The sequence below is a fragment of the Cupressus sempervirens genome, chromosome 11 (genome assembly GCF_028749045.1).
Source record: "Cupressus sempervirens isolate cs-2001-9-10 chromosome 11, ASM2874904v1, whole genome shotgun sequence".
Taxonomy (NCBI): domain Eukaryota; kingdom Viridiplantae; phylum Streptophyta; class Pinopsida; order Cupressales; family Cupressaceae; genus Cupressus; species Cupressus sempervirens.
In genome coordinates this window covers 376,931,033-376,957,771 of record NC_143128.1, presented here as the reverse complement: position 1 = coordinate 376,957,771, position 26,739 = coordinate 376,931,033, and the positions used below count along the sequence as shown (strand labels likewise).

The window sequence follows — 26,739 nt, the reverse complement described above, 5'->3', positions numbered from 1 at the left end:
CAATCCCCTCTAGATGCAACACAACAAACTGAATAGCCTCACGCTCAGGCATGGGCCGTAATGAAAGATATATATCCAGCTTGTGAACCCAAGCTCGTGCACTCATATCTCTTGAGCCATTATACGTAGCCAATGTGATCCTCCCAGTAGCTCTATTGAGGTCATAGTTCTGTTGCTGCTGTGGTGGTCTATAACCACGATCTCCCCTAAACCTAGCCATATCTCTACGCTGTGCACAATACTGGAGAAGAGGGAAGACATCCCTAACCTCAGGGGGTAGAGCTCTCCACTAAGTTGTGGCTACCAAAACTGACTCCTGGAACCCCACCTCTGGTGGTTCCACCTATGCTGGCCATTCACCTAGTATGAACTGAGGAAGCAATGGTCTATTCGTAGTAGGTGTACAATGGCAATGCCGCCTAGAGGAATGAAGGGAGCTCCCAACTGAAGAATGGGACTAATGGCTGCGCTGACTACCAACCACTAAAACTTATCTATTTCGCTCACCTCTGTGTCCACCCATCTCCAAACGCTCCAAGGTATCCTATAATCTGTGTAAAGCCTGAGCTATCCTGGGCTGAGTAGTGAATAGGGTCCGCACCATCTCTCTTTTTTCATCATCCTGATTCCCTATGCTGCCCACCCGTTCTTCTGCCATGATAGGTTCCTAGTCTATTCCAAACCCTTGCTCAAGTTGAGCTCTCCTGCGCATATAAAATCTATGTATCTCAACTCTTTGATGCATAGATTTGTATTCAATCCACCAACTAGTGACTACCCAAATGCTAATATGAATTATCAAAACTTTTTAGCTAGTACCCAGTTGCTGAAATGAATTATCAAAAAAAAATTATTCAATACCCAGATGCCAAAATGAATTATCAAAACTTTTTAGCCAGTACTCAGATGCTGAAATGAATTATCAAAACTTTTTAGCCAATACCCAGATGCCAAAATGAATTATCAAAACTTTTTAGCCAATACCCAAATGCTGAAATCTATTGTGACAATTTCTCACAAACCCTACAGGCTAGCAGGATGTAAGCTTTGATACCACTGAAAGATCCCTGATGGATCTCTTCTGCTGATCTGCTGTAATTTTATATTTTTAAATCTGTTTTCCTGTTTATTTATTTTTTCTTGCAAAACTAGACAGAAGTGCAGAAAGGTTTGTTTGTTTTCTATGGTTTTATAACATAGAAAGGAATAGGGAACAACAACCATGAAACAAGACTGAAATAAATAAGGTATTCAGTAAAAATCAGAATTATTGCAAACTGTACTAGGCAGATTGTCTGAAATATAGAGCCAAGCAATAAATCCAATGCATTTTCCAAAGCTCACATACAAATTTGATGTCAAACTAGAAGGTGAAGATTGTTCTTGAATCTAGCATACATTTGGAGGTGAATATAAGCAATACTCTATACACCACGTGGTGTATTTGCTACAAATGGCGTCCCCCAGGCTGCAATGAACCACATTCCAACTAGAAAGATGATATGCCACACTGAAACCCCAATGAGAATTGATGCCTCTATCCTTAATCACCATGCACAATGCCTAAAAGATTCAGTGCCAAAGATTGCTGAGGGCTACGTCCTAGCCAATCACTAGCCTAGATGATGACACTCACAAAAAAGTTAGGACTGAATTTGGACTATTTTCTTCGGGAGCAAGACTTAATTCTCTTGCAGTAGAGGACCAATGTGACATGGGAGCTATCACATGGTGGTAGCTTTATGGTCAACCATTTAAACATCTACAACCTCTCGCGATCAAAATCCTCTCGCAAGTAAGTTTTTTTTTTTTTTAACTTTTTTTTTACCACATGTATTCTATTATTCTTTAAATTGGTTTTCATTTTTATGTTTTAGCTTAATAATTATATTTGTAATTGTGAACATTTAGCTTAATAATTATATTTGTAATTGTGAACATTGTCTAGGTTGCAAGTTCTTCTGCTACTAAAAGGAATTTGAGTACATACTTTGTTATCCACTCAGTAAAACATAACTGGTTGGGCTTTAAAAAAGCTAAAGACTTGGTTTCCATTCATACCAACTTGCATCTTTTGTCATGTAAGGAGGATCACTACAAGGAAGGGGCAGCCAAGCTTTGGGATGTAGAAATTGAGTGTGCGAAATTGGATGCAACAATTCAAGATCTCACTACACTCAAGAATGATGATAACATCATAACACATGGTGTATCTAGCGCAAGTATAACCGCTTTTGATTCAAATAATCTTTGAACTTGCAGCAGTTGGAAGAGATGAAGATGATGAATTTTTTGGGAATCCATATGATCTGGATTCGAATTTGGATTGATAAATATTGGATGAACTATATTTTGATTTTGTAGTTGTGACGATTTGTTGATTTGCACTGGAATTGTAAACATAGATGTATATGATATTCATATCATTTGATATGGTTTATATTTTATAATCATATTGAGTATTTGAATATGTATTGGTGAAGTTACAAGCTATCAAATGTTTTAATTTTGTATATTGCTTTCATTTCTTTGCATATACATAGTATAACTGTATACATACATACATATATATATATATATATGTTCCCCGGGGACGTGTACCTGGCCTAAAATCCGGCGTTTTGAAGACGGGGATGTCCCGAGGACAGGGGGACGGGTATGGGACGTCCCCCAACCATCCCCAAAAAGTGAAAAAATGTAGGGGACGTCTCGAAAACTTGGGGATGGCTGAGGGGGAAAAGGGGGATGGCCAGAAGTACCCAGTACGGAAAGGGGACGTCTACTTCTGGACGTCCCCTTTCCGTACCGGGTACTTCTGGCCGTCCCCCTTTTTTGTTTGCATAAAATTTAAAAAGTTTAACATAAAAAAATTTTTTAAAGCCTCCAACTTGGTCGGCCAAGTTGTCCCCACCCCTCCAAATGCCCTAAAAGGCAGTAGAGGCAAAATAGGAGCAGCAGGCTGCTTCATTTTTCTATGTTTTTTTCTAAATGTTGAACATAAACATGATTATGATACATTGATACTTATGACTTTATGGCAGCCCTCTACCATTTGAGTTTGGGCCTATAGCTTTGGGCATATTTCAATTTTGATTTTCAGATTTATCATATTTATCATTATGACATTATGATATTGACAATTGTTAATGTTCATTGTTCAGTGTTCACTAATATTGATATGCATTTTGACAATTGGGTACTAAAATCGGATATTATTTCCTAGATGGCATTCAAATGTTGTATTTTATGGTTCTATAATGTTTAAATGACATGCTCATATGAATGACATATATTTTTGCAAATTTCAATATATATTTTAAAATTTTCCTATATATATATATAGCCGTCCCCGTTTGCCATCGCCCCCCCACATCCCCAAAATTGCCAAAAAAATTGCCGTCCCGGAAACCCATCCCGCCGTCCCCTACCGTCACCGTACCGGAAACTTGGAGGAACATATATATATATATATATATATATATATTTGAAAAAATATTTATATACGCATCCACATCCCCCCAAAAAAAATGTGCACATCAGCACATTTGCTTCTAGATCCGCATCTAAATCGATAAATTAGATACATAATACTAAAATTATAATAAATAAAAGAAAATTGTGTCAGGAACCCTAATTGATGCACTAATATTATCAATATTAGAAATTATAATAATTAATAAATGGATAGCTAAAACAAAATGTAGTATTAATCAATATATAAATAGAATATAATTTATCGTGAAATATAATATACAATGTACATAATCAATTAATCAAAAATATATATGCATAAAAATCAAACTAATAATAATCAATTCTTAATAATTGAATCCTATTAGTTTAACACTAATCAATAACCCTTCATATAACCTTAAAATCAATGAAAATGATAATATCTATAATAGATGGAATTATTATTAATTAAACTTATTAATGTTCAGTGAGATTAATAGTACTAACTATTTAGTAAGCCTATTTTGGGTAGATGCCATATTTGGCAGTGCAATTGGTGGCGCTGGTAGTTGGTCATCACCTACATTGGATGGAGTTATTTATCGATGGGGTTCATATTATTAATTAATTAATGATGCTTTATTGTTATTAAGGTACTTTTTGTTATTTGATGTAATAAAAATGAAATATGAAGATGAAGCTTCTTAAGTGAAAGGTGTGACGAAGAAGCTAAGTGTCATTTGGTGTTATAATTATGTGCCCATTGTGAGAGAAAAGCATCCAATTGACTATTTTCTTTTTTTTGTCTTTGTGAGGATTTGAGTTTGTGTATTCAATTCCATTGTTGAAGTATAGTGGTTTTGGTCTGGTGCTTCCTCTTTATGTTTCTACCATGGCTAAGGGGCAAGTTTCTTTAGGGAATTTTAATATCTTCTCAAACTATATTGACTATAGCTAAGAAGTGATCTGCTTGCTGAGGTAAAGAGAGTTGTGTGATTTGAATTCTTGAAATTGTTTTGACATCTTCCATTACCAATTACTGTGGTTGAGAAACCATTTTTATTACTGGAGTTAATGCTTTGGCATCTGTGATTGAGAATTACTGTATTGTATATCATTGTCAATTGTTGGGCGTTGGAATTATCTGCACTTGTGGTGCCATTAGCTTATCAATTTCTGCGCGTCTTCTAGCTGAATTCCAACGCCCATGGTGTCTGCTATTTAGGTGCCTAAGTTGCTGCAAACCTGGACATTTTTCTAAGAGGGACGAACTGCATATTGAGGGAAGCAAATTACCCTATTGGGCTGTGCATATTTTTCTGAACTGGGCGATTTTGTAACTGAGATTGGGTGTGGTATTTCAGCCCTGTTAGATGCTCCAAATGCCCTATTAAATGGTGCAATTCTGGTCTGCTATTAATGTCTGCTGAATCTTCACTCAATGAATGCCTCAATCCTTTGCTATTTAGCGTTAGATCCTTTTGCATCATGGGCATTTATCTCACTGTTGTTGAACGCAAAACATTCACTGCCTTGGCATCATTTTGGACTGTTGTAGCATTACATTCCCGGGCTATGGTTTTGTGGAGAAGCTTGATACTTATTGTGTAAATCATTACCAGGTTCATTATTACATTTTACACGTAATTGCATTGTGTTCAGTAAATGCAATTTGTGTTAAAGCTATAAATAAAGTGGAATTGCTCATTTAATTGTCTATCATCATTCTGATATCAATTTTAGTTGAGTTGTGTATGTGAAGTTAATAATCAAATAAGTTGGAGAATTGGCATTACATCTGGTTATATGCATTAATCCATTTAAAGAGTATATTCTTTAAAGATCCTTAAGTTTCCAAGCTAACACTCTAAGCAAAATAGTATCATCTAGCCTTACAATGGGAACAAGTTTGCTTGCGAAATGTTTGACAAAATGTCAAACATCTGAACGATTGATGTTTGTCAAAGCCATAGCTAGCAAGGGTTTTTACATCTCACTTCAAGGATATCTTCATTGTTGTGTGTTATTCTCCTCCGGCCTCCTCATACTATGTTGTCCTTAGCAAAGAGTACGGTGGCCCTCACGAGAACTTACATAAGTGTATTACTAGATTTTTGGCCATGGGTGATATCATTATCTTGGGGATTTTAATGCTCGTACCAAAGACCTTCAGACACCCCTCCACGATCATGGGTTCAATCCAATTTGTATGGTTGAATCGAACCCGGACTCCCTAGGCTTACAACGCTTTTATGAGGATGGTCAAAGACCCCTCACTAGGTACAGTCATCATCTCTTATAGTTATGTGAGTCTTCAAGCTTGGTGATCCTGAATAGGCTTTCCTGCTTTCTTGGCTCCGATACTTTCACCGTATTGGCCCCACTGTGGTAGTGCCAGTGTCATTGACTATGTTCTCTCTGGTGTTTCCCTCATCCCCTCCATTAGCCACTTCACCATCTTTGGCCTCCCCTTGACTGATCACGCCCTCCTTAGCCTTACCTTCAGCGTCTCCTCTCCCCCTGCCCCTCCACCTCCTCCTTCCCACCCCCCCCGAAGTTGACCACCCCACCTCCATCCATACCTCTTTCTGCTTCTCCAAGAATAATTGTGACCTCTTTGTCCTCCACCTTAGACTACCTCTTCTAGGGATGTTCCCTCCATGTTTGAGTCGCAGGCAGCTGCCTTGTGGGAGTCCATCCTCCTCTCCATTCCCCACTGCACCTCCTCTTTTTTTCGTACACCCAAATGCAGGAACACTTGCCTCATGAATCAGTGGTTTGATGAGGATTGCAAATCCTTCCACCACTCAATTTTCTCAACCTCTTCCACTCTTTCCCCCTCCTCATTTTCTTAGTTGAAGATCGCTTACTACCATTTTCTTCGCCACAAGAAGCAGCCCGTTTTCACAAGACAATGCACTTCCCTTTGTGACTTCCTCCTATGATCTCTAAAGTTCTTCTGGCGCACCATGTTCCCTCACCACCCACCCCTACTCCCTCCACCCTGGACCACAACTCCCTTGTTTCCCACACCTCCACCCTTTATGATATCCCTAGCTAGCCTCCTCTCCACCTTACCCCTCACCTCATTTTCATCTCTTCGCCTATTCCAACGTCAATGAGGTCATCAAATTCATGAATAGTAGTAGGACAGTGGAAGAGGAAGGGTTCCAAGCGGAGCTCTTCAAGCTTGGTATCACTGTTTTGGAGTCCTTTCTCATTGTACTCTTTAACAGAGTGGTTTGTACTAGTTTTCTCAACTCCTGGTCATGGAACGTTATTTATCCAATCCATAAGACTGGGACAGTTTCGAATCCCAGCAACTATAGGACCATCGTAGTTGGGTATAAATTCGCCTATCTTTACACCACTGTGTTGAACACTATTTTATCGAGGGAGCTTGATCAACGACATTGTCAAGCTAGAAGGTAGGCAGGTTTTCGTATAGATTTTCAAACTATGGACCATATTCTGACACTACGGACTATCATTGAGGAGGCACGACACTGCTTGGCCAAGGTTTATCAATGCCTTATTGATTTTCACAAAACTTTTGATTTTGTTCCTTGGACAGCTCTCTTCCAAAGACTTAAGGATATTGGGGTTTCAAAGACTCTCTTGACAGCTATCATGAGGCTTTACGAGGACGTTGTGGGCAGGTTCAAGACTCCTCATGGTTTTTCCAATACTATCCAGAGCACCATCAAGGTGAATTAGGGATGCTCTCTCTCCCCTACTCTCTTTGGTATCTATATTGATGAGCTCAAGACTTTCCTTTGTGACTTCTTGCCCCCTGCGATGCATGTCATTTGCATGGCGTTTTGATCTTCATTTTGTTGTTTATTGACAATGTGGTTCTTTTGTCCTCCTCTCCTAAGGGGCTCCAATTACTCCTAGATGGATTGGCTTCCTTTTGTGACTTGGGGCAGTTAATTCTAAACCTAGGCAAGACTCGGGTGATGGTCTTCAACTATTTGAAGACCTCATATTTTCACTCCCACTTTCAAGGCGTAGAAGTTGAGATCTCATCCTCCTACACCTACTTGTGTGTTAAGCTCTCTGAGTCTTGCTTCAGCTTGAGACCAACCATGCAGCTTCGGGTTGACAAGGGGCTTGGTTCCCTAACTATGCTTTAGAGACAGTGCTTCAAACATCACTTCCAGGATACCACTACCAAGATGTCCCTTTTGGACTCCTTAGTCAGGCTGACCGTCCTCTACAACTCTATTCTGTGGGGGCTCTCTCTCCTGGATTCTAACTAGGCTTTAGTTGAGAGAGTCCATAAACTCCATCATATTATCAGATGCCATCAGACCAGCGAACACATTATCATCTTGGCCGAGTTTGGGGCTCATCCTTTCAAACTTGGGACCATCTTTGACTTGATTCGGTTTCTCCATTGTCTTTAGAGCTTCGCAAACTCTACTAAGGGTCATCACAAGTATTCTTGCGTTGCTTATTGCTCCTCTGAGGTGATGGTAGTCTCCAATCCTACTGGCAGGGCTTGTTGTTGGTTCGCCCAGGCATCTATTCTTCTCAACTTGATTGGGATTGTGATGGATTGCCTTCCTCCCTTCCAGTTCTCCATGGATGCCCCTGTTCACCTCTTTCCCTCTCAATAGGAGATGAACAAGCATGTAAGGCTCAACATCTACTAACAATATATTATCACATGGAGTAACCCTCTGGGGGGACTCCACCCAAAGATGGTTGTCTATGTCAAACATTGCATGGATATCCAAGACAGGGTGATTGTGCACCCTTGGTACCTCACTAGGCATTGAAATCATACCCTTACATCTCTTTGGGGTCTTTCAGAAGGGGCACTCATCAGTTACACATACAGAAAGATCAACAAAGAAGGGTTTGCCTCCTTTGTCATCTTGAGGAGACAGAAACTAAGACTCATTTTATTTTTTGTTGCCCCATTTACTATGAGACCAAGCGGAGATTCTATTACATATTCAGATAGTACACAACCATCTCTTCATTTTTCAAATACATTGATCAATAGTGCCTTGTACTTTATCTATAGGAGGCCAAGGGACTCTGGGACTATACTTTGTAGCTTCAATATTCGCCTAGGTCAACTTCTGACCAGCCAATCACCTCCTTTTCTGCTTCGGTGTCTCTTGCCCTTGGAACAAAGAAATCGCTCGACTTGCCTTTTGAACACGCTAGGTCTGTGAGATCCTACAAAGGACCTACCCGACAACATCTACACCACCCTACACCCAACAAACCTTCGAGATGGTCTAGGCCACACCCTCGCACCAAACTATATCCTTCTGTGTTGGGCTACTCTTGTCTTTTTTTTTTGGTTCCTTTGCTTTCCTATTTGTATTTTTTCGTGGACACCGTTTAGTGTTCTCGTTGCTAGCTGCAGCCTTGTTCTATGTCTTTCAGCCTCTTAGACCCTTGTGGTCTCTTGTTGTACATTAATAGAATTATCTTATCTTATCTCCTCTCCGTAGTAGTTATTAATTGTAATTTCTCTATTTAATAGAAGCATATGACATCCCTATGGTTTGCTCTAATTTTGTAACTCTATTTTTCAAATAGTGTTTTGTTGGTTTTATTGTATGTCTCTCTCTACAAATCTCCTTATTATTAGTCTAATATTTATTGATTCTTACAATCCTCTAGTTGCTGGGTGGAGTAGTCTTGTCTGTGATTGTAATTCGTTGTGATTTATTTAGTGGTTGTTGTCCCTATCATTCTTATCATTGAGTGTTATTTCCTTTTATCCTTGTCTATACTCGTCACATTCTTATTTACTTCTCTTTGTTTTCGTTCTTTGAATTAACCTCCTTCAATAGTCATTTATTCTTACTCTTATCACTGTCCCTTTACTTCTTATCGTAGTGACCTTCGTTGATAATCTCAGTGCTGACTTTGAATATTTTAATGATGTCTTTTTCTGCCTTGATTTTTTTTCCATCGTATAAGTCCCATGCAGCCTTTTATATCTGTGTGACTGCTTAGTGGGACAGTGTCCCTTTGTTGCTCGGGTCGCGACCTTTGTCGGGTGATCAATGATCTCTAATATTATATATGTTTTTAAAAAAATTAGTGTTTTCATAATATATATATATATATATATATATATATATATATATATATATATATATATATTTGGTTAATAATTATTTTCAATTAGCGATATCAGATTTCCACAATCCATATCAATGTATTCTTTCTTCTAGGTTTGATTGTGTGATAGTTTTTAACATCAACGAGTTTAGGATCACACTGCATGATCCATCATCAGGATGCAAGAGAGCTAAGTAAAAGAAAATGGGTTTGATTGTGTGATAGTTTTAACATCGATGTTTTCATATTTTATATTATGTGGCTAAGGGAATTTATGTGTGTGTGTGTGTCCGAAAGTGAATTAAATAATTATATAAGATATAATTGCACATCATATATATATATACATAATTTGTCATTCATATGATGGGAATTTTGACATTTATGAGGAATTCAATATTTATTTGGGGGTTATTACAAATGCCCAGAACACGAATTAAAAATCATATTTAATTGCTTACAAGTACAGTGCAATGGCTAGTGGCATGCCCAAACTGTTGTGCATGAATGCTGATTTACAGTAAGGGACCAGTAGATGGTCCAATAGATGTACTATAATAATAGTGAAATCAGAAATAAATGTGCATGTGGTGTATATATAATCCATAAGATAATAATATATGTTTAGCTACTTTGTCCGTCACTTGCTAATACAGCAAAGAGGATAGGGGGTTTGTGTAGTGAGGAGCCAGTAATTCGGTTACATGATGGGAAGGTCCCAAGATGGGTGAGAACCTTGAGGGAGCCCGCATGTAGACTGTTTCACATGCCCTAGCATAGTGATTCCACTATCCTTCTTAAGGTTATTGATGAGGAGATAAGTAAGGAATTAGAGCTTAAGTATGTAATATGAATCAGTGTTTATGCATGTCATTCATTGGAAATTGGCATCCTCTTAGTTAGGAACATTACAAATGGCCATTCCAAAAATGCAACCCTAACCCTACTGGAAATTTTAGGGTAAATAAAGTCCTAGTTAGGGACATTACATGAACCATGGACATTTACTGATATAATGCATAAGAGCGTTGCCCAGATCATTTGCATCGTTACTGCTATCATTGTTATGATTATTAGAACCAAGGTGTTACAAGCGAGCAGCCCAGCATTTTACAGTTGGACATCACACTTTAGAGGACATCTTGCATGGAAGAACTAAAATAATTGCTTCAAGAGCTTAATTGTTTGAATTTAAATTCACTGTTTTGCACCTTACACAAAGAGACCCAAGGTATTTCTTTCAGTCATTCTGAATAATATATAGCATCCACTGGTATGACCAAAAAAAAATAGAATTTGGACTCTTAGAATTGAACTGTGGAAATTTACTTATTACTATGCATAATAATATGACATTTTTTCCATTTTTATTGCTATTGTTATACCCATTTTAAGTACTAAGATAACCCTGTCTATATGTTAAGCAATATTAAGGCTGAGGAAAAATCAGCACTACAAGGCAACTTGTGTAAGAGGCACTTAAAAAACTATTTCTTAGTTATACTTTTGGATCATTTGAACTTAAACCAAAAAAGCCTTAGGCATTACCCTGAGATGTTCGCTAAATATTTGAGAATGCACACACAGCATTTGGGCATATGAGGATGCATATGATTTGTCTCTTTCTATTAGCTTTATACAATCAATTTATTGTGCACCTCCATATTCTTCTTGGACAGACTCCCTTAAAAAGTCAAAGATAAAGCAACTTATCCATCAAATGATAGCAACTTCTACAAGGGAGGAGCTTGAATATATCTAAACAAAAAAGGCAACAAAATACACACAAGAACATACCTTTTGGATCAAGATTCTGTTGAATATTTGGAGCCGTAAGGTTGCCATCACGCTTTCCCATATTGCACTCATATTAGTTATAAAAATAATGGTGAAAATTGGTTCTAACAAATAAAGAGAACCCATGGTGCAAAGCAATCGCCATAACTGTTCTGAGCTTGTGCCAACAAGAATTTCGAACAATCTCCCTGTGTAAACACAATAAAATTTATAACATCATGTCACTTGTCATTGTTTAATGTAATGCATCTCCCTCCCATTTTTACTACTATTCCTAGATTTCACATATGAAGAAACCAAAATTTGTACAACCACATCATATTATGACTCATTCTCATGCCATTTACCTGTTGAAAAAATATTATTGTGCATATTAAAGATTCGTCCACTTCTCTTACAAGATGTTGTATCCATTGAAAATAGCATTAACTGTATAAGCACTCGACATCTAAAACCAAGGAGGACAATGGAATATAACTGCACTTGAGAACATCTCGGTTTAGTATAGTTCCAATAAAGAAAATTAATTTTTTAATGTAATGCAAATTCCAGTGACAAATGTGAAATCATCACAACAAAAAAAAGTTAAATAGTTCAATACAGTCTCAAAAGAGTGTTAAATCCCAATTTTCGACCTAGCTTGAAATATAGCCGTTGAGGTTCGCATGAAGTCAGTTGGCAATTTAATTTGATATAATCTCGCGAAATGGTAAGATGGTCGTTATGATTTCAAGTGTAGATGACATGTTAGTTGATTGTTAATCGCAAATTCATAGAATTAAGATGAAAGGTTAACCGTTATGATTATTTATGATTATATAATTTATAATTTAATTACAAAGAAATTCCTTACAGGGAGCATGTCGAAGGGGTGGAAACATTGCCAGAAAAGAATTAGGCAAGGCATCACCATCACTGGGCAAAGGGGTGAAGGACCCAACGATTTGAAATAGAATACATTTGCAGGACTTGCATGAGTTATTTAATAATTTAATTAAACTAATTGAGTTAAAATATAAAACATATCTTAAAGGATTTTAATTTATCTTTTGTTATATTGTTTTTAATATTTATTTATTACGTACATTTTAAATATAAAATCATTTAGTACCATTATAATTTATAATCAGTTAAGTGATGTACATGTTAGATTTTAATATAATAACCTTTAAAACCTTTCATCTTCTTTCTTCTTTCTTTTTCCTCCTTTCTTTCTTTATTTTCTCTTAAGTCGATTTGAGGGTATTTGAATTGAATCTTATAACCGATGGTAGCCGAAAGGTCTGACCCCATTCTATATTATGGATTTCTTATGGTCTTTCGGCATTCTTTTTCATATACTTCATCAGCTTTTCTATTTTTTCCAGTAGTCGAGTTTCCTTGAAAACAATAGAGACAGAACCAGTTCTGATATTAACATTTTTGCCTTACATCAATACCAACTCCCGCGGGTTACTAAAAGAGATAGGCAGGTTAAACAAGTGCGGCCTTCTCAGCAATCGGTGACAGAGATTGGGTCACGTAAGGAATTTAAATTCAATAAGTATGGTTGTTTGTACTTCCCTTTTCATATTACAAATGTAGAGTTTAATCCATGTGCCAGCAGATCATTTCTTAGTTTCATATTAGTAAAAACTCGACTTGTATTTAAGGATGCCGATTTCCAATACAGATATAATCGTTTTTCATTTATGGTTTAAGACTGTGATCAAAGCTTGAATCCTGTCATCTTCCTTTTAAAGTTGTCATGATCTTTGAAAGCCTGCCGCATTGTAATGTCCCCGTTTTGGAGGTAATTTGATTTAATTAATTTAATTAATTAAGTTGTCCAAAATAATGAATATTTTATGAGGATGACTAATTAATTATTTTAATTAAATAAATAAGTGGTATTAAGTTAATTATTTATAAAGTTATCAAATAAATAAATATTAAAAGGTAACTTTATATTTAATTAATTTAATAAAGTGACTTGAATTATAAAATATTTTATAAAGTCACTTAATAAATAAAATAATGTTCTAGAAGTTTTTGGAGAAAGTGGAGAAAAAAGAATAAATAGGCATCCCAGGCTTCATTCTCGGCAGGCAGATTTGATGTTGTTGTTGTTGTTGTTGTTTCATCTTGTGGAGCCTAGGGTTTCTGCAGATTACTTCTTTGTCATAGGAAACGAAAACTTCCTATTGATAGCAATTTTGAGGGTGTGAAATATCACTTGAATTGTTGCAGCTGGGAGGAAGATACTTCAGTCTTCTATTTGTACTACATTGAGAAAAATATTTGAGTACAATAGCTAATGTATTGTTGTACTTTCTGAATAAAGGGTTTACTTGCAAATCAGATTTATTGTTGGCTGCTACGGTACCTGTGAATAGTGTTCGCTACGGTAACTTGGTGCATCATTCAATTGCATTTCCAAACCTTCATAATCTGTGGTCATGGAGGTTAATCAGCCTATGCAAAAACAGGGGCGGCTACTTCAGGAATTCGATTTGGGCTTATGAGATCATCATTTCATGTGATATTGCTTGCCTCTTCATCAATGGCATATGACGATTTGATATATCAGATTCCTTTGTGATTTACATGCATTTTCATGATTACATAGTTGCATTTTATTGAGCTGTTGTAGGTGAACATTGAAGTCAGATTTTGTATTGCACATAAAATTAATAGTGTTGCAGCTGTAGATGATTATTACTCATTTCAGATTTTGGCATTGTATGAGATATCATTGCAAAGCCAAGAGTCTTGGCTAATCTATCATGTCCCCATTTTGGAGGCAATTTGATTTAATTAATTTAATTAATTAGGTTATCCAAAATAATAAATATTTTATGAGGATGACTAATTAATTATTTTAATTAAATAAATAAGTGGTATTAAGTTAATTATTTATAAAGTTATCAAATAAATAAATATTAAAAGGTAACTTTATATTTAATTAATTTAATAAAGTGACTTGAATTATAAAATATTTTATAAAGTCACTTAATAGATAAAATAAAATAATGTTCTAGAAGCTTCTGGAGAAAGTGGAGAAAAAAGAATAAATAGGCACCCCGGGCCTCATTCTAATCATCCAATTGTTTATTTCTCTCTTGACATCAAATTGTGATTCAGTCACATAGTCAATTGTGATTCAGTCACATAGTCTATTGTGGAGCCAAGTGGTTTCAGATAGTCAGTTGATCTTTGGGAACGAAAACTCCCTTGGATTAGCATAATTGAAGAAGTGAAATATCTTCTGAAGGGTTGCATAATTGGAAGTGATACTTCAGTCACTTCAGCTAGGGCATCATTGGGCCTAAGGCCATTTTCAGCATTTCAGCATTTCAGGAGGCAATTTTAGCAGGGCCGAAATTATTGGTCATTTCTAGCAGGTCTACAGGCTAAAAAAGCAATCCGAAAAAAGCAGGCCGAAAAAGCAGACTCGAAAAAAGCAGGCGCAAAAAAGCATTCCGAAAAAGCAGTCTAAAAAAAGCAATCCGAAAAAAAAGGCAATCTAAAAAAGCAATCCGAAAAAGCAAATTCGAAAAAGCAAAGAAAATTATTACAGCCATCTACAATCAGGGGCAGCAGCTAGAGAGGCACAACTTGGGCACTTGAGGAAGTTATTTTCTGTTCAGTGGTATTGCAATACATCTATTCTCTAAGGCGACTTCATATGCTAGGTTCGATGTGTATTTTCATAGTTGCCTTTCACTATAGAGTGCTGTTGTAACTGTCATTTCGTATCAGACCTATCATTCATTAATAGATATATCATTCATTTTTACATTTCTCACAATGGTATCAGCAATCCATGGCTTTAGTTGTATTTAATCATGCATGTGATTAGCGTACTGTTGTAGGGGAGTACTGAAGTTAGATATTTAGTATTGCATTAGTTTTCATTGGCAGCTGTAGGTGCATATTACTTTATCAGCAATCATCATATTTTGATATCTTTGTAAATGCCAAGAGTCTTGGCTAACTTAGTATGAATATTGTATTGGATACTCATCCTCAATCAAGGAGATACAATTGCTGGTCATTAATAGTTGTCTTTGAGCGTTAATACATCATTTCTTATCAACCAGTTAGCTTGCATACCAACTGTTTGTTAAAATACCAGTTGGCTGTAGGTGATCATTTTCATGATTAGAACTCATATATGCATTCACTATTGCCAAAATTAGTTGCATATTTATGTTAGGTTATTGTTTAGACAATTTGGAGTCTTTTGTAAGCATTCTCTTTGAGGCAAATCCAAACAGGAATCACTGCAGCAATCTGAAAAGTTATATTAGTCATTTGACCCCTTGCTTGCAAAGTGTTTGACGAAATGTCAAACAACTGAAGTATAAAGATTTTTGGTGTTTGAAGAAGTTATAACCTATTGGGGTTATTACATAATCTATGTCACTATTGGATGCAAATTGTTAGTCAATAAATGGGGAGATGAGTTGCATGTCTATTGTTTGGCATAATGTTCATTTTGATTAAAGTATTGGGTTGCATGCCAAGTGTTTGTAAAAATGTGCTTGGCTATTGGTATGCATTTATTCATTAGGAACTCATGTAAAGGAAAGTGCATTTCATTCTCAGCTCATTGTTAGATTATTTGGCATTCATTATTAAACATTTGCATCACCCATTTTCAGCCAAAGGGCAGACCTTGCAAACTGAAATATTATAACAGTCATATACCCATTGTATGCCAATTGTTTGACATAATGTCGAGTGGCTGAAGATGAATAATTTACATATAGAAATTATTGTAGTGCATTGTAAGTGATAAAAAGAAGGTTGTATATGCATCTAGATGATAGTTTAGACATTTAAGTGTTGAATTGTAATCATTTGTAGTCTCCTTTCAACATTTATCAAGCATACAATCAGTCTAATAACTCAGACCAGCAAGTTAGAAGTTTGCATGTGAATTGTTTCACGGAATTCCTTGAGCCTTCAATCAACATTTTGAGGTCAGACTTGAGCAGGGTCATTACAGTGGTATCAGAGCTCTGATCTTGCCATCCTATGGGAATTGATTTCATTATTTGTATGAGATTATTATCAGAGTGATCAATATTTCTATTTCTCATCCATGAATAGATACAGGAGGTCGAGTTCGGGAAGTCGACACAGTAGTAGAGAAAAGAGAACAGGGTTAGATGCTTTGGTGGAAAGTGTCAAGAAATTAAGATTGCATCAGCAACGACTGGCAGAGAGATTGTCAGATCCGGCTATAGTTGACAGGATAGCAAGATATTTTACTTCTGCTTTTAGTAGGTCGACATCGGGTTCATAGGGGAGAAGACTTGAGTTTTCTCCGTCCACTGATCATGATGCTAACATACCATTATCTAGTTCAGCACCTGCTATTACCATTCGTAGTGCTAATGATAGTTTTGTTGCACCAGACTCAGTGGATGTTTCTATGCCACTGGAGGACAGTAGTGTCGAGCATCACCGGGTTGAGGCTCCCAGAGCAGTTACTGTGGATTCTACAAGGGCAGTTGATGTTGTAGTCATCTCTGATCATTCAGATTCTTCTTCAGAGGGAATTGTCATCAGGGATGTGTATGTCAGCTTCAGTGGCATGGCTCCAATTCAGGAGGCAGTGGCTTCCTCAAATAGGCACAAGGCTTCTATGGAGTCTCCTAGTGGTGTACTTGGTGATCATAGTATTACAGAGGGGACACTTGATTTCAGTTTGGGCTCCAGCATTGTTGGTGTACAGGTTGACAATGAGTCATGTGTACAGCGATCTGTGTCTGCAGTTGAGATTCCTACAAGTGATGTGAGAGTTGTCAGTATGGACACATCTGAGGATACTTTCGAGGACGCTATGAGTTGCATTGGTGACGATGCCCCCTGTATGATATTGAGTGATGACTGCGAGGAGAGTTTGAGCTCTGACAATTTTGATATTTATGATAGCAATCGTAGTATGGGTTCGGTACAGGAGACAGTGTTATATTCCTGTACTGAGGATGTGAGCATGGAGATTTCTAGTGACGACACTCAGGATGGGAGTGTTATAAATGTTTTGTCTGATGACACTCCATGCTACAGTATAGCTTATCCACAGGTTGACGTCGAGCTATGTACGTGGTCAGAGTCGGTAGAGGAGATGTAGTTAGAGGATATATACACTAGCATTCCAGGTTCATCTGTTGCTGTGAGTGAGGATGATGAGTGTTGTAGTGTATTTGGATTTTTAGTTGGTGGAGATGGGTTCCTTGATTCAGTGTTGCCGAAGCCCATAGATGAGGATGAGGTAGAGTCTGAGTGGCAGGAGTTTGTTTCAACCAGGGCTACCTTGTCAGTTGAGGGAGTTACTTTGTCAGTAACCCCTAATGATATTTTTCAGGATTTGGACTCTCAATTAGTTGCAGAGGACGAGGAAGATGGAGATTGTGATGATGAGATAGTTTAGCTTCTTCAGAGTTAGATGAGGATGAGTCTGATGCTTGCATTCAGAGTGTGGAGGTGTACTCAGATGTAAGTACATTGAGCGTTGGTGATCTTGAGGGGAGTTCATTTGATTCAGCTTTCTCTCATAGTAAGGATAGCGTATTTGAGACGGTTCATAGGAGGCTCGTAGTGCAGAGTCACCATGTGACCGGCCAGTTGAGAGTTGATGAGAGAGATATCACTACTGCTCTTGAGCATTTTGATATCGCTCGTCAGTTGTTGGTCGTTACTGGTTGGGATGCTTCTATGATAGATGAGTCCAGCAGTGGTTACCTTTCTTTGGCAGAGGTTCATGCCTTGCGTGAAGCTGTCAAGGTCTTGAGATAGGATTACTTACAATTGGTAGCCAACTATGATCACCTGGTTGAGTGGGGGAGTGCAGCCTATGAGGCACTCTTGGATTGTGAGGGAGGAGGTGAGTGAGCTTACCTAGGAGCTCATAGCGACTACTGAGGCTTTGGAGGACACATAGCGAGATCTACAGGAGTCGCAGTTTCAGTTAGAGGAGGTGACCATGGAGTTGGAGCATTTGCAATCTACACCAGCCCTAGACCCAGTTCATTTGTATATTGAGGTGGTTGGTGGTGAGTACACTCCTGCAGTTGTTACTGAGGAACATATTGTTGGGGCTGACACACATGTTCAAGATTTGGGAGTACCTAGTCCTGATAAGTTTGGGATACCAGTGGAGTTGAGTCTCCAAATTGATTATTCTCACACAGATGACAGTGTGGTATAGTTGGTCGTGCCACCTTTACAGAGGGATCAATTGTGGTGTGTGGGGGAGTATGTTGATGCTTCCTTGTATAATTTTTATTGCACTGAACCGTTCATGGAGTATTTGCTGGATAGTGCAGGGGTTCGTTTGGACTCGCATAAAGCGTCAGAAGGTGTTCTCATCCAAGGTACTAGTGCTATTCGCAGATTGGTTGGAGAGATTATAGTGATCCTTTCTACTATGCTACCTCACAGGGATTTTGAGGTGGGGTTTGTTGAGCGGATTGCACAGGGTCCTATCCAACCTACAACCACTCGGAGTCAGAGATTGGAGCCATCTACTGATTCCCAGTTCAGTGATGATGAGCCAATAGCAGAGTTTGGGGGTTCCTACTGGCATTATACGGTGAGGAATGCTCATAGCTTCATTTTTTATTCGCATGTACATGACCTATTCATGATGCACAATTCAGGAGTGCATGTGCTGAATAGTTGGGATGATAGTTTAGCTTGTACGAAGTTTGGAGGCAAGGTTGATCAGTCTCTTAGCTTGCTTCCACTTGAGGCTTATACTTCTGCAACACTTGATGATGATATTGAGTTGGTACGACAGTTTCAGTTTGGGCAAATGTTGTAGAGATTGTGCGGTGATGACAAGGATATTATGCAGTTCTTCTTGTGGGATCCAGGTGGTGAATTGCTCGAGGACAAGCAATTTCAAGAGGGGCGGATTGTAATGTCTCCTTTTTGGAGGTAATTTGATTTAATTAATTTAATTAATTACGTTGTCCAAAATAATGAATATTTTATGAGGATGACTAATTAATTATTTTAATTAAATAAATAAGTGGTATTAAGTTAATTATTTATAAAGTTATCAAATAAATAAATATTAAAAGGTAACTTTATATTTAATTAATTTAATAAAGTGACTTGAATTATAAAATATTTTATAAAGTCACTTAATAAATAAAATAATGTTCTAGAAGTTTCTGGAGAAAGTGGAGAAAAAAGAATAAATAGGCATCCTGGGCTTCATTCTTGGCAGGCAGATTTGATGTTGTTGTTGTTGTTGTTTCATCTTGTGGAGCCTAGGGTTTCTGCAGATTACTTCTTTGTCATAGGAAACGAAAACTTCCTATTGATAGCAATTTTGAGGGTGTGAAATATCACTTGAATTATTGCAACTGGGAGGAAGATACTTCAGTCTTCTATTTGTGCTACATTGAGAAAAATATTTGAGTACAATAGCTGATGTATTAATGTACTTTCTGAATAAAGGGTTTAAAGGTTATTACTTGCAGATCAGATTTAGTGTTGGCTGCTACAGTACCCATGAATAGTGTTCGCTATAGTAACTTGGTGCATCATTCAATTGCATTTTCAGACCTTCATAATTTGTGGTCATGGAGGTTGATCAGCCTATGCAAGAACAGGGGCGGCTACTTCAGGAATTCGATTTGGGCTTATGAGATCATCATTTCATGTGATATTGCTTGCCTCTCCATCAATGGCATATGGCGATTTGATATATCAGATTCCTTTGTGATTTACATGCATTTTCATGATTACATAGTTGCATTTTATTGAGCTGCTGTAGGTGAACATTGAAGTCAGATTTTTTATTGCACATAAAATTGATAGTGTTGCAGCTGTAGATGATTATTATTCATTTCAGATTTTGGCATTGTATGAGATATCATTGCAAAGCCAAGAGTCTTGGCTAATCTATGTCACTATTGGATGCAAATTGTTAGTCAATAAATGGGGAAATAAGTTGCATGTCTATTATCTGGCATAATGTTCATTTTGATTAAAGTATTGGGTTGCACGCCAAGTGTTTGTAAAAATGTGCTTGGCTATTGGTATGCATTTATTCATTAGGAACTCATGTAAAGGAAAGTGCATTTCATTCTCAGCTCATTGTTAGATCATTTGGCATTCATTATTAAACATTTGCATCACCCATTTTCAGTCAAAGGGCAGACCTGGCAAACTGAAATATTATAACAGTCATATACCCATTGTATGCCAATTGTTTGACATAATGTCGAGTGGCTGAAGATGAATAATTTACATATAGAAATTATTGAAGTGCATTCTAAGTGATAAAAAGGAGGTTGTATATGCATCTAGATGATAGTTTAGACATTAAAGTGTTGAATTGTAATCATTTGAAGTCTCCTTTCAACATTTATCAAGCATACAATCAGTCTGATAAATCAGACCAGCAAGTTAGAAGTTTGCATGTGAATTGTTTAACGGAATTCCTTGACCCTTCAATCAGCATTTTGAGGTCAGACTTGAGCAGGGTCATTACACGTATTTCCATTGCAAAGTTGTTGTTTCCTTATGTGGTACTCCTCAACAATAAATGCTTGAAGTCTGTCGAAATCCATTGACAGTTGATGTTTTTTCTTTTGTGATAACGTTACAATGATATAATGCCTGTTGGCAGTCGGCTGAGATTGAAACAAATATGTTATTAAGGGCATAACTCCTTTCAAATTTCAATTTGAGTATCCATCCTTAGCCGGTTATTCCTATAGACTAAGATAGGTTTATGGTATTACATTATTTGATTTACTCCATGCATTCTGTAGAGGTATCTTTTGTTCCTTATTATGGCTGCACATAAGCTTAAGTGTTGAATAGTCTGAAATAAATCAGAATATTGATACCATAATAGAATATATAATTTATATCAGATCTTTGTTAAAAAGAAGTCATATCAGAACAAGCCTATACAAAGTATTTTCCATATATCTATGAGATAAGGGATAGTGCTCTCAAGAAGAACTAGTAAATAATTTAGAAATGCAATTGTATTCTTTGCTAAGCCATAGACCCAAGTCAAACACACTATAGCTGTGAATATAAAATGTATCTGTGTTCTTATAAAAAACAAGTATTATGAATCTTAGATTGAAGCCAAGAAAAACATTGTACGGATCCATAACTGTTACATCATTTGGATATTAGAAATAAACAATCAAAATTATGGAATCTTAAAAGAACATGTTTATGTAATCATAGATTGTGAATTGTTGGATGCATGTAATCTTCTTGTATAGTTGATAGAGCTGTCTGCTCTGAGAATTCCGATTACCTGAACTCACCCAGCTATGTAGCCAAGAAGATGGGTGATGAGATGTGAGAAAGGAATCACCAATAATTGGAATCAGTATCAGTTATGACATTACAATATTTATCATTTAAAATGAATTAATTAATTGCACATGCATATTCCTGTTATGGTGATCTCCTACTGCCAAGCCGTATGGCATGTTATATATCATGATGCCCAGTAGATGGTAAGATGTTCCCTGTCAATTTCAGGTAGGGAGGGCCTTTCTCGTTAGAGATTATGTGGGGATACGTTGTGGTCCGAGGTTGGGTGGTTAAGCCTCTGACAATGTTTCACCTCTCTCAAGATATCAAACATGCATTAGACAGAGATAAGCTATGCATTCAATTGTTATTAGAAACAAGTAATGTCATTTTTATTTATGAGGAGGTAAGATTAAGTCGAGTTAATTTATTGTTACCGTTATTTTACACCTAGATGCAAGATATAGAACCGTGGATTGTTGTTCATTTATATGGATATCAAATATAAGTATAATTCTAACCTTGAGTTACTGTCACAGTTAAGTAATTGGAACGAAAGGAATCTGAAGCCCTAATTGAATCCGTGGTCGCGGAAGCCCTAAATTGAATCCGTGGTTGCGGAAGCCCTAAATTGAATCCGTCGTCGCGGAAGCCCTAAAATGAATCCGTGGTCGTGGAAGCCCTAAAATGAATTTGTGGTTTTGGAAGCCCTAAGTGAGATAGCGGTATTGAAAGCCCTAGTTGAATCTGTGGTAGCGGAAGCCCTAAGTGAGACAACGGTATCAAAAGCCCTAAATGAACCGAAGGTAAATGATGCCCTAATTGATACAGTGGTATGTGATGCCCTAATTTAAAATATTGTGGTATTTAATTGTAATTATCATTTGATTTTAAGGTAGCGGTTTGTAGATGATAGTCATAATATGAAATTGTTATAGTGTATTTGTGGACTAACCCGAGTGGTTGCAGAAGCATCCCTAGTTTGATTTCGATCACAATTTTCCAAGGTATGTGGTTTTCAATTTCTACAGTAAATTCATTTGATAGTATTTCAAGTTTTTAGTTAAAAAAAATTGTCTAACTGATTTTAATGGCAAATCTTATTCACATGAACATGAATGATATAACTGTCTTCCTATGAAACGAAGTAGAAACTGTATTTCTTTGAGTATGGTATTTGTTAATTTAGACCCAGGAATTCGGGATGTTACAAAGAGTCTAAAGCAACATACTTTGAGCTTTGAAGTATAGATAAGTGATTATTAGCAATTGATATAGAGGGAAATACCCTACTCTGTGGAGTTGTCCCAAGCACTTTTGGAATGAGGAGGGAACATGCCCACGACATTGTTTATACATGTTTCCCTCATGGATACAAATAAATTCATAATATTTTTGCTATCATAAGGCTATTTCCTATTTTAAGGTTTGTATATAGGAATGCCTCTACAACTCAAAAATATTAAGAGGTGTCCCCAATTGCTTTGAAACATCTCTAGGACATCTTGATGCCCCTCACTTTGATAGATGTTTTCCAAAAGAAAAAAAGAAAGAACATATTTGTGAACAGAAAAATGAAAAAGGGGAGCATTTCAAGCAATAATTTATCCTTGACAATATAACAAAGAAATTTTCCATCCCTTATTGACGTTGCAAGATGAATCATGGAGGAAGGTGGCAAAAATTCAAAATCCCATTTAATGCTTACTCGAACAAGTTTTTCTTCTCTGACTACAAGCACTTGATTTTTAGAAATCTTCAGATTTATTCTGGCCCTACTAGATCTAAATTGTCGTTGAAATAGTCTGCAGCAATGAGCCATCACCAAGAGTGGCTTCTGCTCTTTGGTGTTTAGACTAACTTACCATGAAAGATTGTTCCTTCCCCTTTTTTGTTAGTAGTTTTTAAGCTTGTTTATCCCTTAAGTTAATAGCCCTTGAAATCCCACTTGTTTTGAGCTATCTTAAGCCTCAAATGGAGTTGTCTCATTCAAGTTATAAAGGAAAAGGTGGGATTTTTCAGATTGACAACATATTTTATCAAAAATCCTCCAAAAGTAGGCTTTTTACTGGCAATTGCATAAAACAAAATTACTATTAATATGTAAAATGGATTTTGACCTCTATTTTCAAATTTCAACTCATTCTAAGTTGATTCAACCATAGTTTTAAATGTATCAATAAAAATGGCACTTTTTAGTCTATTTTCATGTTGCTTTATTGAAAACTATAGTTATATATTAAAAAATTGTATGAGACATTTTAAATGCATAATGGTGGGGTTTTTATTACTCATTGCATATCATCCACATGCAAATCACCTAAAACCCCACTACCAATAAAATCTAAGTTCCAAATACATAAAATTGGGGTTTTCAAATGCAACTACATATTTTTAATCAAAAATATGTCACTTAACATGTGTTAGTGGGGAATTTGAACCCAATAACACATGCTTTTGCATTTTGAAAGCTTATTATTGTGTATTTTAACTTGAGTGATTACTTAAAAGTGTAAAGGTGGGGATTTTTAACACAATAACACATATGCTATGTGCATTTGATGTAAAGGTGAGAATATATGTTATTGATATTAAAAAACTCATAATTACTTCTCCAAAAGAGGTTTTGTGCATCAAAAGCCAAGGGTGGCGATTTTTTGTTGAGGGAAAGGATCGCTGCAAATCTAATAACACAGCCATTATATCTATGTTCCAAGTGCAGATTTTAATGATATAAATATGAGTAGAGGAGACATGTCTCTATGGTAATTAGCAAGTTAATAACCATTACGCAATAAATTAACAATATATAACTATATCTATATAATTGTATATAAGTAGATACATACGATTTGGTCTAATTGATAACTAACCAATTGCATAAATGTTTAGCTGATAACAATAGAAGGATTATCTCTAGATCAATTCAATCTGATTGAAGCTACAACAGTAACAGTCCCTCTTAGCTAGGGAGGATTGTTAAGGAACAAATTATATTCTCAAGCATATAGAGAGATATCATCTCAATATGACATTCTTGGAAATGGTATATTTTAAGGATATCAACTCATATGCGCCAAATTAGATATTATCTTTCAATATCATCAACCGTATGATTCAACAAGGAATATCAACCATATGATATTCATCGTACTTATATTTTCTAGGCATGTGCACTGGCATCAAGTCCATGATACCTACCAAGAGAATATTTGCATATGGTGTGAACACCATGTCATATCCTAATGGAATATGTGTTATCTGATCTACGGGACAGCAACTAAATGTAATCCATCAGAATAACATGTGAGCTATCATGATCTCCGGGATAGAAACTTAATGTAGTACATCATGAATAGCAGATAGGTTGTCAAGACCTCTAGGACAGCAACTTAATGTAGTCCATCATGATAGATAGGTTATCATGACCTTCGGGACAACAACTTAATATAGTCCATCATGATAAAAAGTCAAGCCATTGTTAAGATCGTCACCTCACAATAGCAACCATAATCAAACATTGATGATAGATCGTCATCTCTCATAATGTTTTTCAACGGAATCATGTACTAACTCACATGATATCCACCATGAATATTTCCGGAGGGTGGAACAAAGGCTTTCACCTCAAAATTATCTCTTACGGAGAAGGATGCATTATAGTGCATCTCAGATAATCATTGATGTTGAGGCTCCCTCTCACTAAAGGCTTTCATCCACTACTTCAAGTTTGCCTTCAATAATGTACAAACTTGACTTTGACAAAAGGCTTGGAGAAAATATCAATTGTCAAATTTTCAGTGATAATGTACTCAAAGAATAGTATTCCAAGTATCCATTTATAGTCTAGGCACTCGCATAAAGACCTTTTAGTCTACACATATGGAACTCCATCTCATGAATCATAGTCCTTTGACCACTATAGTTTCTTGGTCACTAGAGAATACATCTCGTCATGGTCTACTCCCTCTGAATAAATATGATCAAGATCCTCAAAAGTCAACTGAAACATATCCTCTATTTGCTCCCTCTCTTTGTCCAAGGTTGCCTTTAATAAAAAATTTAGGCTCCCTCTTGATATAGAAGGATCCTCATAATATCAATCATCAAAGATATTCGCTTCGAGAGCTTCACTCATCTAGCATGATCATCAAAAGACCAATGGATCCTAGATCAAAACTTCTTTGGAGATACTGTCATAAGATTGAGTGTTGCACAATATTTGGTTGCATGCCTAATGTACCAATCTTCTTTTCCGGCAAGAACATCCTCAAAGACAAAGGGAAAGATCAGGGCAAATAGCTCTTTATAGTACGTATAAAAAACAAATAGGAGGGAGACTACAATAAGTAGATAAATGTAATACTGAAGGATAATAAATACTTCCCTGCACATCAACATCCTTGATACAAATTGCTTCAATGAGGGTCCATATGCAACAAATCAAAAAACATCTCCATATAAGCATTTGCCAAACAATGGCAATGGTGGCTATTATTTCCCCCCACAATGTAAAATTCCAACTTACTCCATTTTATAGAGTTTTCACTCACTATTTAATCTCATTGACTACACACATCAAGATCTTTCTTCCTTGAATGCAATTGTTATACTTCTTGGTTCGTCCTTTTATATGATAAATTATGAGGTTTTCATAGGCCATGTCATTGACCATCAATTAGACCATCTATTCTCCAAATGTACAAATTTGTCTACCCTCTCCAATCTACACAAGGAGGAACAGTTTGATACTAGTAAATTTGGGTTTATCACAAGTTTGGTTACTTCAGACATTCATGCTAAAGTGGCTCCCTTCTGAAGCTCCAAGTTCATGCATATTCTTCATTCTGGCTTATTTCATCAATGTAGTAAGTGTAATGTATTGTCTTTATATATGTCTATTCCTTATAGAGCTTTTGAGGGAAGATTTCCTCACAGCTAAGGATGTAGAGTATGAGATGTCTATTGAAGGCCCACTGTACATAGACTAGTTACTCCCCTTTTCTAATAATGAGTTATGTCACAAAGGGACACCACTATGACTATAATATTACATGTGGTAGATCATGGATCTATGTTTTGTGCTATGGATGAACAAAATAGTGA

At 36.6% G+C, this 26,739-nt stretch overlaps 1 protein-coding gene across 2 annotated transcripts in view; it reads right to left on the bottom strand.

Annotated features, from left to right (window-relative positions):
- The window catches only part of ABCB28 (non-intrinsic ABC protein 8), a 308,160-nt gene that overhangs the window by 269,586 nt on the left and 11,835 nt on the right, over positions 1-26,739 (bottom strand). Inside the window, exons 1-2 of one of the 2 annotated variants that reach the window (XM_089808595.1) lie at positions 11,691-11,783; positions 11,344-11,531 (exon numbers count right to left, since the gene is read on the bottom strand). In XM_089808595.1, coding sequence (XP_089664721.1) covers positions 11,344-11,531; positions 11,691-11,769 — 267 coding nt within the window. In that variant the 5' untranslated portion in view covers positions 11,770-11,783. Of the gene's footprint in view, positions 1-11,343; positions 11,532-11,690; positions 11,784-26,739 lie in introns of those variants that run through there. The other variant, XM_089808594.1, reaches the window with a different exon arrangement.